Genomic DNA, 14,275 nt, shown 5'->3' with positions numbered 1-14,275 from the left:
AGGTCTTTGCAGAACAGCCAGTTTCCTAATGCATTTCTTAGAGTACCGCAGTAATAAGCACAGCAAGAATACTACTCCACCCTTATAACAAAGCTAAACACTTGATCTTTTCGACCAAAGAATGCAGCCACTCACATCCAAAGATAAACAGGATACTGAGGAGCACAGAAGTGTGCCTGAGGCAGCAGGAGCTGATCCTTGAGGATCCAAGGGCCAAGGAACCCCAGCGTATTGCTGTTCCTTTGTGTTCTCCCAAACATTTACTTCAGAAGTTAAACTTAGTTCAGCAGCCTTGACAAACTTCCTGCAAACTGCTCAAGGGATTGAGGTGATGACAGAGGAGGAAAAAGAATGGAAACTGATGTATAAAAGGCAATGAAAACAAGTGATTCTAACGTAGAGAAAATTTAGAAATAAATCCTTAGTGGGTTACATCAATCATTATGCCACTAAAGAAGTGGTGCACATTTCTGCTGCATGCAAATTCTTCTTGCAGAGCTCACAGTATTACCTGAATATCAGCTGCTCATTTTCTACCAGTTAATTAAACATTATTTGCAATTGAGCATACAGGTGAGAAGAAATAAAGTCAGTTTTATTCTTCTTTTTTATAGTTCATTAATCTGCCAAAATGATATCCAGGTATTTTCTTGCATGGTATTCTGTCCCCTAGAAATACTTTCAAAACTGGAACTAAAAAGTACTGAGACCTTTTTAACTCAACAAAAAGCTTGGCAAATTTTGGATATGGTTAGTCCCTACAGCCTGACAGCCTTGGCTTTGCTTCCTGCATTGACTCTCTTTATGACACTTTGTACAAGATATACAATTTGTACGCTTCTCAATGTGGCTTGGTTGGTATTCTCACATACCGCTAAGACTTTGGGGGTGATGAGGAGCAACAGCACCTCAAAGTCAGCCCACAGACTCACTAGAGTATTACACCCCAAGGAAGGCCATTAGCAGATGTGCTCAAGGCCTACACATTATTGCAGTGTTCATAGTCTACATTGCTCCACAAATGTAAATGTAATAGTTAACAGTCTGTGATTACTCAAGTATGCTTGAATGCATTTTCATTTAATATTTTTGCTATGCAGTTTCTGACCAAAAAAGAATGCTTTCTTCTCTATATCATTATTTTCATGACTGTGCTTAATAGTTTAAGAGCCTTACTCCTCAGTAAACAGTGTAGATTTATCTTGGACTTTCAGAGTTGTATAAATTACGAATGTAATACGTGAGGTTCAGTTCCAAAGAACTGGAGAAAAAAAAAGATTAACAGTAGACTTGTCTCTCTCATTTTTTCCCATGATATTCACTTATCAGTTCTGCATGAAGCCAGCAGAAAAAGCCAGTAAGTAGAGATTCAAAAATATCTCACAATGACCAGCACAGCAACACCATGAGGGCGCTTCTGCTGGGTGCTTTTCATCTCTTTGCTAACGGCTTGACTTTCACAGGATGCTTCAAGCTCCACGGACAGGACTAAGAGGTATCAGACTCGAGGTGCCTGTGCTTGGAAAACAATTCTTTCCATCAGCAGTCTGACACACTTCATTTGCAGATAATACTTTATTTTTACATGGTTTGAATTACAAAAAGGTGGTTCTACTCACTGAACGTTCGGATGATGTCACTCGGTGCACTGGCAGGGCTGGATCCATAGGAGTTTGCTGCTCGGACAGCAAACTGATACTTGGTGTTTGGGAGAAGTCCTTTGAGAACCATGGACTCCATCTGGATCTGCTCTCTTATTACCGTCCAATTGCTGTCAAGATCTGGCCTTCAGGGTCAAACAAAGCCAAGATCATAAATAATTAAAGCTATATAAATTAATTGCCTTTAAACTTTCCTGGGAAATTAAAAGAAAACTAATGCTAAATCATTACTGAAATCCCTCACTCTTAAAGGGGCAGACAGCAATTATTACTAAGCTGCAAAGCCTGAGATATCAAAACTATATGCAACACAACCCCAATACTCAGATTTTACTTATAAAGCCAAGGAGGTTTTTTAGAGGACAGCTTGAAAGATCAAGTTCTGTTTTCATGGATTTGGGATTCACAGTTTTCAAATGGAGTTATGTTACCTGCAGTTGCCAATCCCCTATTTGACTGCAAAAATACAGTACTGTGCAATAGAGAGAAAACTTTATTTCTATGAGTTTGTGCTTTAATGCCAATAAGTCCCTTTAAACATATACAAGCATTAGCAGGTTTAGAATCTAACACTGGATCTCTTAGGCAATCGGGCTAATCCAGCCACACTGGAAAATCCGGATCAGAAGTCTTGTCTCCTTATAAAAACAACAAATAAACAAAAAAAAAGAAAAACCCCACAAAACAAATCAGAACTATAATGCCTAAAACCTGGCCTATGTGGTTTTTGCAACAAAATTCCTGTGTCTGCCTTTGGACAATACCTGTTTTACTTCTGATTCATACCGGAAGCCAGCTGCAAATTAATGTTTGCTCTAAGTACCATTTTAATCAATGTGAAATCAATGCAACCATTAACTGGCAGTTTAGTTTCAGATGCTGAAGCAGAGGGACACTGGAAAACAGAATACTTTGAGAGAATATTCTGTTGCTTTCACACCATTTCTACTCTCCCTAAAAGTGGTCTTTTCATATCAAAGAGAGAACTGAATGAGAAAAGGAAAACAAAACCAAACAAAATAGGAATGCAAATGTTAAATCTCAGCCACCCAGATTATTCAGATTGAATATTTTGCCTATGAAAGTAAAATAGGGACAGAAATTACTTTCAAAGAATATTATTCCAGTGCTCTTTTCTAATATGTCCTTGAGATATTTATTACACAAAATAACCTCCAAGTGCTCCCTGAATCTACCAATGTTTACATAGGACTAGCTGCAAATGTCTCCAACTGTCTCCCAGTGAAAATTATAGCACCAGGCAGGCATTTTGTATTTGTTTATTTGCAGCTGGAAGGAAATGCTGAAGGTAATGTATGTTTCCTTTTACCAGCCAATACAAGATCTATTGGTCACTCAGATTTCATTGCTTTGTGCCAGCATGGCAAATGCAGTGATAAAGCAGCAGTTCCCAGCCGGCCAGCTCTTGCGCACAGTGGCACACACAATGCAAATATTTCATTGTCGCTCTAAAAATAAAAATAAAATTAGACAAAAGCATTAGACATAATGACAGCCAAGCAGACCATCTTAAGTCACCCTTCACCACCATTTCCTGGTAGACAGAAGGGCATTTATTTTGGCTACTCTTTCATCTGTTTGCCTTCTCTGAGATTTTGATGCTTGTGCCAAACTGAAAAGGTATAGTGTTTTCCAAATGAAATCTGTTAACATTGCTTCCTTCCACATGCTCGCTCAGTACTGTTTTCAGTTTTCCTGTGCACATCTTTTTTTGGCTGTAATTCCAGTCTAAGGAATTTCTGCTAGCTTAAGAGCTGCCTCACAGCCTCTTTACAACAGACCCTGCTGACGTCTGAGCCCAAATGGAAATGACAAAGGGACCCAAAGGAGGTAGTGCACCCTACTAAAATGCATGAGATAACACAAACCCTAGGCTAGCCTTTGCCTTCACTGACTACCTCTCTCAAGAATTCTCCTTCTGCAGAAGTAAATAATAAAGGAAATGCCTGCAAATGTGTAAGCATCTGCAGCTGAAGGAGAGGGAAAGAGGAAGATTTATCACTTGACCTTTGCTACTTCTCCAGAATGTTCCCTCTGCGAACAAATCGGTACAAGATGGAAAAATGGCAAACAGATGGGGAGAAGCACATAACAAACTCAGCTGATTATTGCATCCAGGGCCAGCTAGCTCCTGCGTTTTCTAAGATGGGATAATATTGTTGAAAACTGTCTCCAATGACACTTTTTTTGCATCAAATTTTAGTTTTGTGTCAACCGTTACACCAGAAGGGCTTATTTCGATGCCACTTTTTCCACCTTCTGCAGCACTTCATTCCCTAGCACGGGTCCCTCTGTCTCTGGACAAGACTTCTCAGGGCTGTTCTTGGTGTTGCATTTGTGTACAGGGAAACCAGGCAACTTCCCTGGGCCTGTTCTACTTTTGAAGTTACAGCTGTACATCCCTAACACAGAAATGCCATGCAGGAAGAATGTGTCCAGTAACAAAATCAGAGGCTTTTTAAGATAATGAACATATGGGTAAAGTCAATGGAACTAGATGGATACAAACCAAGGGCAGAATCCTGCCCCAAATGTACCCAAAACATTTGGATTAATGCTTTACACTGTGTTCTGGGACTGATTTAAGAAAGTGAATCTTTCTGATGAAGAGAGCAACAATTTTATTTTCACTTGAACTTCCTGTTATAATCACCTGGAAATGATTTAACAGAGTGAAGCACCTGCTAGCAATCTGATTTTTATAAGGTTTTTGATTGTTGTTTTGTGCCGTGTTTATATGCAAGTGGCAAATTCATCTCTACAATTTAAAGAAAAACCAATTCCTACAAATAATAAATGTGGTGACAAGTACAGTACATTCTTATTCACTGTGGAAAATACAAATTGTAGAAAATAACATACTGTAGGATATTATTTTTACTAATTGTTTAGTTTTATTGTGATACTTCCTACAAAATACATCAAACAGTATGCCAGGTCAATTCTGAGGAAAGTAAAAGTAGACAATTTGCTAACCTCATTCTTTTCTTAAATATTCTTCTGATGCTGTCTAACATTGTTAAGTACTTCCTCACTGATTTCTACATCTTCCCCTCCTCCTTCTTTGTTAACTACCTCTTCAAGAATTTAACCCTCACAAGCAGTAGGTGAAATGTTGAGACAGGTGCACCTGTTTCATATACGAATCAGGAAAGAATTATTAATGGTATTTTTGCTGAGCATTAGAATGTGCCTCCCTGATCAGATCTGTTGTTTTGGGTTCCTTGTGTATGTTAAGATTAATGTTGAAAACTATTGACTACATCTTTGAACCAAGAAGATGAGAAGAAAGCGACTTAATACTTTTTAGAGGATTTTAGGGGCTGAAACACTTGTGGCTCGTTAGAGGCTTGCCGCCTATAAAAATCTGGATGTTAGTCTCCAAGGTTAGATAATTGGGCAGTCATTCAACTGATTAAAAACTTGAGTATTTGGAGTATTCAAATGAAAATATCCAAGACATTTCTGAGTAACATTTTTTTATAGTATCTTTAGGAAAAACACCCCAACTAGTATGTTTAAGTCTGGAGTCTCACTTTGGAGGCTTTCATAAGAATATCATTTGTCATAAAACATTTCTCAGTACAAACCAACAGACTATTTACACTGAACCTTCAAGCTTCCACAGACCCCATTAACTGTTTTGGGTTTAACATGTTCTTTTACATATTCCCTATGAATTGTGCAGTGAGGAGTGAGACCTACATTCGCCCTCCGGATTTTAAGCATTCAGACAAGTTGGGATTGTGGTCTCCGTAGCATTCTTTTATAGTCAACAGCAGAGCACAGCCTGAGTTAGCCCAGCTCATTCTACAAGTGAAATGCCTGCAACCCTAGTGCCTATAGCAAACTATATAGCCCTGCCTATAGTGAAGGTCTTGAGGGAAACCCATGCAAGTGCCTAAATAAAAGCCCAAATTTAGACCCTTAGCAGAAATGGACTGCAGGTTATCTCTGGTTCTGATTAGATCCTGGTATGTGCAAATAACTGCTGTATTGGATTGCCACGAGGTTTTAATTCCCAATGTGACAGTTGAGCAAATGGAGTTTTTCCCTCCTCTTGGTATCTTAGTGTGGCTTTGCTAGGGTTAAAGTCATAAACTTAGTTCTAAGAGAATGGAAATGATTTTAACAGTGTCAACTTTTAGACATTTGTGCTGCAAAAACTACAGATTTGCATAAGAATATTATTAATTTTGCAAAAGCAGAGGATAGTATTGTATTCATTTGACATAAGGGGACGGTTCAAAATTTACTTGCACCGTTCAGTTTTGGTTTTACATTGGTTTAATTAACAGTTTTAACTCATGTTAATACATTTTACAGTAATTAAAAATATATGCAGAAAAAGACAATGAAGCTTAAAGTAAAATCTTTACCTCTAGCTACCATTAGGACTTACGGCTCATTGAAATTTCTCCAAATATATAATCAAGCTTCCAAGTCTAAGAGAGCATAATCCCAAAATTAACAAATACACTTCAGCTTAGCTTTAAACCTCAAACTAAACAGTGTAATCAAAACATTGTGCTGTTAGCAAATTCTTTCCCGAAGTCTAAAACCAACAAAACACTGACATTTCAATTACTCGCATCTTTCCACTTAAACAGTAAAGGCAGCTTTCCACTCCCTGGCAGAACAAAAGCATTCAAGGGTGAACTTCCAATGCATCAGATGGACAGATGGTGCCCACTTCTTCTTCCATTAGCAGGCTCCTGATGCTACGAAAATGTGTACAAAACCTGCAGGCTTCATTTCCCAGCAAAAGCAGAGAGGCAACAGAAGGGAATGAGACCCCAGCAAAATCCCTTTCCCATCCACCAAGAAAACAAAACAGAAGAGTCAGGAAGAAAATAAAAAGGCTCACGTAAGATCTGTGTTCAAAAAATAGATATTGGAGACATTTCATGGTAATAATACAACAGAGTTTACATAATGGCCATAATGCATCTTCAGCCCTCATGTTCTGTCTCCCAGTGCAATGCACATTGGATGGCTTCCCACTAAACATGGGGCATTTCAATTCAAACACAAACAGTACACTTTCAGCCTGGAAATTCTTTTAATTAGATTAATATTTTCTAGGTTGTAACCATAATTTGAGCACTGAAAACTAATCGTTGTCTGTTTTAACAACAATTCTTTTTAAAAACTGAATGTCTTTTTCTAAAGAACTTTTTTTTGACCTTTACAGCTCGGAGTAGTTTAAGATGAAATTCTCCCTTCTCACCCAGAAACCTCAAGTAAAACCTGTCATCATGTTCACTCAAAGGATTAAACTACCAGAGGTTGAATTCTGCATTTACTGTAAGGGTAAACAAAAGGGCAAGAAAATGAAAATAAACAGTTTTGTATGCAGATATTAGCTTACACAAGCATATGAATTGTCGGGTATGAAGAGTTGTTTGTGCAGGTAGACAAAACCACTTCCTTCTAACCGTTCACATGCACCTTAGAAAAGCAACTTGATTGTCAGCTTTTCACAGTTCAGTTCTATTACTGAAAATTTTAGAGAGTTCAATATAAAGGAAAAAAAAAAAAACAAACCAAATCCCAAACACCAACACCCCACTTCCTCCAAAAAAAATCTAAACAGAAAGGCCAACATTTCATGTAAACTAGATTAGCGTTATGATAACAAAGCAAGTCTGCGTCCTGCAAGCTCAAGACCCAGAAGACTTGTGTCAGGTAAAAATACCCAATATACTGAATTCACAGTCTTGAGATTATTTCCTACTGCAGCCCAGGGTGCTCCTGCTCAGAAGAACTGCTCTGGCACACCTATTTTTCTCAGCACGGTTCAATAGTGTTTGATGACAGGACAAACCCAAAACTTCACTTGCCCAGGTCATTATTAGAGGGAATAGATCAAATTAGACGTTATTTACTTCAATCAGAAGGTACAACTTACTGGGATTTTATATAAAAAAATAGATTATTTCTCATTTTATCTTTAAATTTTCACAGTAATTTAACACTTAGGAAAACTAAGTGTACTAGATAAAGTAAGTAAATAAAGCATGAGAAGAATATATATGTGGGTTAACAGTGAAATTTTGGTAAAGAGAAAATAAAATCCTGTATTGCACAAACACTGAAATTCAGACTTCACTGGCAAACTTGCCTGATAAACTCCACCATGTAGTACTGGATGGGAGAACTTCCTTCGCTTCCAGGCTTCCAGGATAATGCAACTTCTGAATCAGAAACTACCACGATCTGGGGCTGATGGGGTGGTGCAGGAGGCATGCACTTATCTAAGACAGAAGAAATGCAAAAGAACAGGATTAGAGAAGCAGATGGGCTAATACACAAAGACCCAAACCCCACAGACTTGGGAATCAAATTCATAGACTGCTCTCCTCACCTGCTGCCCCTCTAAAACCCCACATTTGTGGAAAAATATTACAATACTGTACACAACAGAGATTTAGGTGCAGTGGCCTGCTGTGTTACAGACATGCCCTGACAGTTTTGCAACAGAAAGCCACGCGCACAGCATTACCTTGGGATAAGGTTGTCACATCTCTGGGCATGCTGGGTCGTCCTTTTCCCGCCCAGCCATATGCTCCAACGCTAACACGGTGCAGTGTGCCTGGCTTTAGATCACCGATAACAACTTCCTACCAGATTCAAAAGAAAACCAGACAAAAACGTTGTGAAAGCTCTTCCATGTAACTGGGGATGGCGCTGTGAAGTGGAATTCAGGGATCTTACATGGTATTTTCCATGCAACCTCCTAGGAGGATTGTTTCAACCTCAGCTCAGAAGCAACAAACACAAACCGCACCACATGTTTCCTCTCAAGCTGCAGCTTTGCCCCTGGGGAATACACAGGGATGACCTGGACCCATTTCTCAGCATAACTCAGAATTTGCCTTCACTGTCCAGCGTTTTGACTGGTGAAGTCAAAGTCACATACTATTCCCTCCCTTGAGCCAATTTCTGGCATTCAGTATCAGTCTGGTGCATTTTCTTGTTGGTTTGTTTTTCTTTTAAATCCAGAGACTGCAGAAGCTCCTGAGAACGAAGCAAGTTGATGCAGTGTGAACTGATGATCTTTAATTTCTCACGGAGCAGAAACCAGTCCCATCACTTCTCGCAATTTTCCTAGCCCAGCTATCGGCTTGACCTGAAGCAAGCGTTTCCCTTGTTTGTCCTTCTGCCACAAACTCAGAAAAATTAACCCACAGACAGTAACCTCCATCTGAAGAGCTTCTGCTGCTGAATACTCTTTAAAGAACCTACTCAAATCACCCCAAAATTAGAAAATGTCACCAAAAAATAAAATTTTATCACTGGCTGGTACATACAACATGAATCAACTTAAGGCAGTCAGATCTGGACTTTAACGGAGCATATGTGGACGTGTATAGAAATTCAGCATTCTTTACCTGCAACCTATCTGCAGAGAGATGTAAATCCCACATTTACAAATTTTGACAGCATATGCATGTAAACAGAAATACCAGGTTCTACACCACAGTCTGTTTTGGTGTGGAAAAAGCACTTACAAAAACTGGTTTTCCGAGAATTTTTCTTTTGTTTTTCATTCTTTGATATTGATAATGTTGTTCACAGTGCATGTAAAAATGCAGAAATCTCCTTTCTCTTAATGCTGGAACAGACTTTAAATCTGCATTACCAGATGCAGTAAAATAGTAAACAATCCCAAAATTCTATTAACTCCTGGATTTCCTTCTGATGGTCTTTTTGACAAACTTTCCTTCTGTGCTCTTTGGAGAACTTCTATTATTATCACAACATTCTTTAGCAACACCCTGTCATCTGTCATTTATCTGCAGTTTTGGCACTCAGTCACTAACTTCCTATGAACATGGCCCACCTGATCATTATCCTGCTTTTCCATCGTTTGCACTTGATCACAGAATCATAGGATCATGGAATAGTTAGAGTTGGAAAGGACCTAAAGATAATCTAGGTTCAACCCCCCTGCCATGGGCAGGGACACCTCACACTAAACCATGTCACCCAAGGCTCTGTCCAACCCAGCCTTGAGCACCGCCAGGGATGGAGCATTCACAGCTTCCCTGGGCAACCTATTCCAGTGCCTCAACACCCTCACAGTAAAGAACTTCTTTCTCATATCTAACCTGAACTTCCCCTGTTTTAAGTTTTAACCCATCACCCCTTGTCCTATCACTACAGTTGCTAATGAAGAGGCCCTCCCCAGCATCCCTACAGCCTCCCTTCAGATACTGGAAGGCTGCTATGAGGTCTCCACACAGCCTTCTCTTCTCCAGGCTGAACAGCCTCAACTTTCTCAGCCTATCTTCATATGGGAGGTGCTCCAGTCCCCTGATCATCCTCACGGCCCTCCTCTGGACTTGCTCCAACAATTCCATGTCCTTTTTATGTTGAGGACACCAGAACTGCACACAATACTCCAAGTGAGGTCTCACGAGAGCAGAGTGGAGGGGCAGGATCACCTCCTTCAACCTGCTGGTCACTCTCCTTTTGATGCAGCACAGGATACGGCTGGCTTTATGAGCTGCTAGTACACACTGTTGGCTCATGTTAAGTTTCTCATCAACAAACACCCCCAAGTCCTTCTCCGCAGGGCTGCTCTGAATCTCTTCTCTGCCCAGCCTGTAGCTGTGCCTAGGATTGCTCCGACCCAGGTGCAGGACCTTGCACTTGGCATGGTTAAACTTCATGAGGTTGACATCAGCCCACCTCACAAGCGTGTAAAGGTCCCTCTGCATGGCATTCCTTCCCTCCAGCATATCAACCGAACCACACAGCTTGGTGTCATCGGCAAACTTGCTGAGGGCACACTCAATCCCACTGTCCATGTCCGTGACAAAGATGTTAAACAAGACCGGTCCCAAAACCAATCCCTGAGGGACACCACTCGTTACTGGTCTCCAGCTGGACATTGAGCCATTGACCACAACTCTTTGTGCGTGGCCATCCAGCCAGTTCTTTATCCACCGAGTGGTCCATCCATCAAATTGATGTCTCTCCAATTTAGAGACAAGGATGCCGTGTGGGACAGTGTCAAACACTTTACACAAGTCCGGGTAATGACATCAACTGCTCTACCGCCGTCCATCAGTTCTGTAGCCCCATCATAGAAGGCCACCAAATTGGTCAGGCAAGATTTCCCCTTAGTGAAGCCATGCTGGTTGTCACCAACCACCTTGTTGTTTTTCATGTGCTTTAGCATGACTTCCAGGAGAATCTGCTCCAAGATTTTGCCAGGCACAGAGGTGAGACTGACTGGTCCATAGTTCACCGGGTCATCCATTTTCCCCTTCTTGAAAATGGGGCTATATTTCCCTTTTTCAGTTATCGGGAACTTCACCTGACTGCCATGATTTTTCAAATATGATGGCCAGTGGCTTAGCAACTTCTTTTGCCAGCTCCTTCAGGACCCACAGATGGATTTCATCAGGTCCCATGGACTTGTGAATGTTCAGATTTTTAAGATGGTCTCAAACGAGATCCTCTCCTACAGTGGGCCCAAGGTCTTCATTCTCACAGTTCCTGCATCTTCCTTCCAGGTTTTGTGTGATGTGGTCAGAGCCTTTGCCAATGAATACTGAGACAAAGAAGTCCTCAAGAACCTCAGCCTTCTCCAATTCCAGGGTAGCCAGTCCTCCTGATTGCTTCCGTAGGGGGCCTGCGTTGTCCCTAGTCTGTCATTTATTTGCTTCGTACCTATAGAATCCCTTCCTCTCCTCTTTCATATCCCTAGCCAAGTTTAATTCTAACTGGGCCTTAGCTTTCCTAACCTGGTTCCTAGCTTCCCTAGCTTCCCTGCTGGAATGATTTGGATTCATCTGAGAGAGATGATAATAATGCTGGAAAAGTGTTCAGAGAGAGACAGGAAGGAGACTCACACCAAAAGATTTATCATTGTTTATTGGTCTTTCAGCCTCATATAGCTGAAGTGACTGAGATCTTTCCAAACGTGATCTGAAAAGAGAGTTGCTGAAAACCCATAACCTCCTCCCAATGACCATACTGATGACCCTGATCCTGCCATTCCACCTGCCATACCTATGCCGTACATACTGTCATGCCATTCCACCTATGACACACATACTGTCCACCTGTATCTAAACTGTGTGCATTTGTTCCTGCCAACATCCCTCTTTACTGCATTCATTCTTATGAGAAAAAAAAAAAAACTAAAAAAATCCTTCATTATCTGTCTTACTGCTTTCATATTGCTCAGTAACTTGGCCTCTGCAGAGAGTGGGATACTGTGGTACTTACCTCCTATTATTACCTCTGGACTTAAGTCTTACAAAAAACTAAACAGAACAAATGTCATTGACTGCAAGGCCAATCAAGATCAAAGTCATTCAATATGGATACCCTCAAAACCTCAGTAAAGTGCTCTCTTGCCTTATACGCATGGCTGTCTCTTTATTCTGGCAATGTCCTCTCCACAAACATAGTTGTTGAACATACAGAGATTACTTTTTTAAATCAAGTACCTTCTAATCTAGGATCAAGACATTAGTGAATAAGTAAAGATTCAGGACACCATCAAGTTACCCTAACCTGTGGCAATTTCAGTGAATACCCATCTCACACCAGAACACTTTCAAATGAGATTCTAAAGAAGAAACACATTTCCACATACTCCATCTCCCAAGAACCTGGAAATACCTATTTCATGTCCTTTTTTCTTTTTTGCTGTATTTAGGAGAAGGGTCATAAACTCAAGTTTTCTCCACTGCAGAAGAGACACAGTGTCCACACAAATAAGCGATTTAGGTAGTATGTGGAAGAGTTAGATGCCCATCATTTTTGTAGTCTTCCTCTCCATTCAGATTGCCTCTAGATTTTGAAGTGTGATACCTCAATCTGGACATTACATTGCCAATGAGGCTTTACTAAGCACCAATCTCACTTTCTTGTTTTACACCACATTCTTGCTAAAACCCTTTCATTCTAATCTCGCATTCTTGACTGGAGGGAAGCAATGTGATGCCTTTTCTGGAGTACAGTAGTTAGGTGAATGTAGAAACTGTAATCCCTCCTTGCCCTGCCACACAGTTTGCCCTCCCTCCAGTGTGCTGAAGCTGCTTGAGAGGCTGAGCAGTAAGCTGCCTCACAGAAACCAGGATCACAAATAATTTTCCAAAGAAAACCTGTTTTCTGATTTGCTTTGTTTTAATAAAAAAATCCCCAAACCTCAGACCCTGGATTACAGAACAACTACAGAAAACGAGCTTGGTTTAATGACACTTGATTTCCTCACAATTCCTTCCCTGTACTACAGGTCTCAGCTGGTCATTCCTCATTTTGTACTGGTGTGTGTTGTGATTTGATAAGGACCAATACTGCTCTCCATAGTTCTGTGCCTGACCTAAGACCTCTCACCTTCAAAGTCAACTATTTTTTATTGTTTGTTCTTAGGTTTTTTCTTTCATTTTTTTTAATTATTTTATATTTGTGCTCAACTTCTCGAATATTATGTCCAGTAGAACGACTGCCTTGTTAAATTATACTGCATCTGTTCTTCTCCTGGATGTTCTCACTTTTATGTTCTCTATTTTAAGGTGATATAATACAGCTATAACATATTATCCACTTTGCTAATGCACAGGCCCAGGCAGACACACACAGAAACAGTTGATGCAGTTCAGCTCTTGCTATGACAGACTTGCACAGTCCAGGGAAGCCTCTGAGAAAGTAGAGGGATCATACCCAGCACTGTAAGAGGAGGCTTAGTGATGGAAACATGAATTACGCAGACTTAACCACAAAACAATTGCAGATTTCTGTTGAGTTTGGTATGAATATAACAGAAAGCATTTCAGTGAGAACACCACTTCCTGAGGATTAATGACAGCTGGGACCTGATTAATCTCAGTCAGTCATACTTCTCCACAAGTAGCCTTCGGAAGTGTTATTTTTATCAAGCAGAAGAATAGGGCCCAGCGTGGAACCTCAACTCTGAAATGCCATAATCCAGACTCAGCTCAACTAGGATTGAACCAGATAGTCCTGGTTCAAGCCATCAGCCTCCTACAGTCCAAGCAAACTTCCCATAATTCAGACCATGAAAGCTGTGCAAGATCCACCAACTTCATGGGATTACTCTACTTCTAGAACAGCTTTCAGAAAATACAAGTTTACAGGATGCAGTTGATGTTAGGGATTTTTGTTAAACACTGAAACTTCTGCCCTTACCCTACACAAACCTGAATACCTCCTGCTTGCTTCCGCCATCATGATAAACCCAACCCGTTGACTGTTCATAGGAAGCAGATTGGACTGAGCGCAGGACTGGAAATAATTAATCTGAATAATTCACCATCTGCAAAGCCATTAAGAGGGCTGGTATTTCTTTCAAACTTGTTTTATACTAGCTGTTAGTCTCCCACTCCCTCCTGGGCTTTGCGTGGCTGGCCTCTTGCCATGCTCCTCTTCCTTGCTTTTAGCTGGACTGGCTCAGGTTTTCCCTTCTCAGTCTCCTGGCTCAGGATTTTCCCTCTCTGCCTCCTCTCCCACTGACTTTTGTTCTTCCCTATCACTCTCTCTCTACTACCCAACTGTCCCTGTTCCCTGAAGTCCTCACTGCCTGGGTATAGATCACTTTTTACAAAATT

The 14,275-nt window shown here is 40.6% G+C and overlaps 2 protein-coding genes across 2 annotated transcripts in view; both read right to left on the bottom strand.

The window, feature by feature from the left end:
- The window catches only part of LOC133215974 (synembryn-A-like), a 305,748-nt gene that overhangs the window by 3,135 nt on the left and 288,338 nt on the right, over positions 1-14,275 (bottom strand). The gene's annotated exons all lie outside the window — the stretch shown is intronic.
- Positions 1-14,275, bottom strand: part of EGFLAM (EGF like, fibronectin type III and laminin G domains) — an 89,496-nt gene that overhangs the window by 52,808 nt on the left and 22,413 nt on the right. Inside the window, exons 5-7 of the mRNA XM_061360359.1 lie at positions 8,188-8,305; positions 7,807-7,939; positions 1,620-1,786 (exon numbers count right to left, since the gene is read on the bottom strand). Coding sequence (XP_061216343.1) covers positions 1,620-1,786; positions 7,807-7,939; positions 8,188-8,305 — 418 coding nt within the window. The remainder of the gene's footprint in view (positions 1-1,619; positions 1,787-7,806; positions 7,940-8,187; positions 8,306-14,275) is intronic.

The sequence above is a fragment of the Neopsephotus bourkii genome, unplaced genomic scaffold (genome assembly GCF_033783945.1).
Source record: "Neopsephotus bourkii isolate Nb327-2 ecotype Australia unplaced genomic scaffold, CSIRO-AGI_Nbou_v1 NB_1021, whole genome shotgun sequence".
Lineage (NCBI taxonomy): Eukaryota > Metazoa > Chordata > Aves > Psittaciformes > Psittacidae > Neopsephotus > Neopsephotus bourkii.
This window is presented reverse-complemented; position numbering and strand designations above follow the sequence as displayed.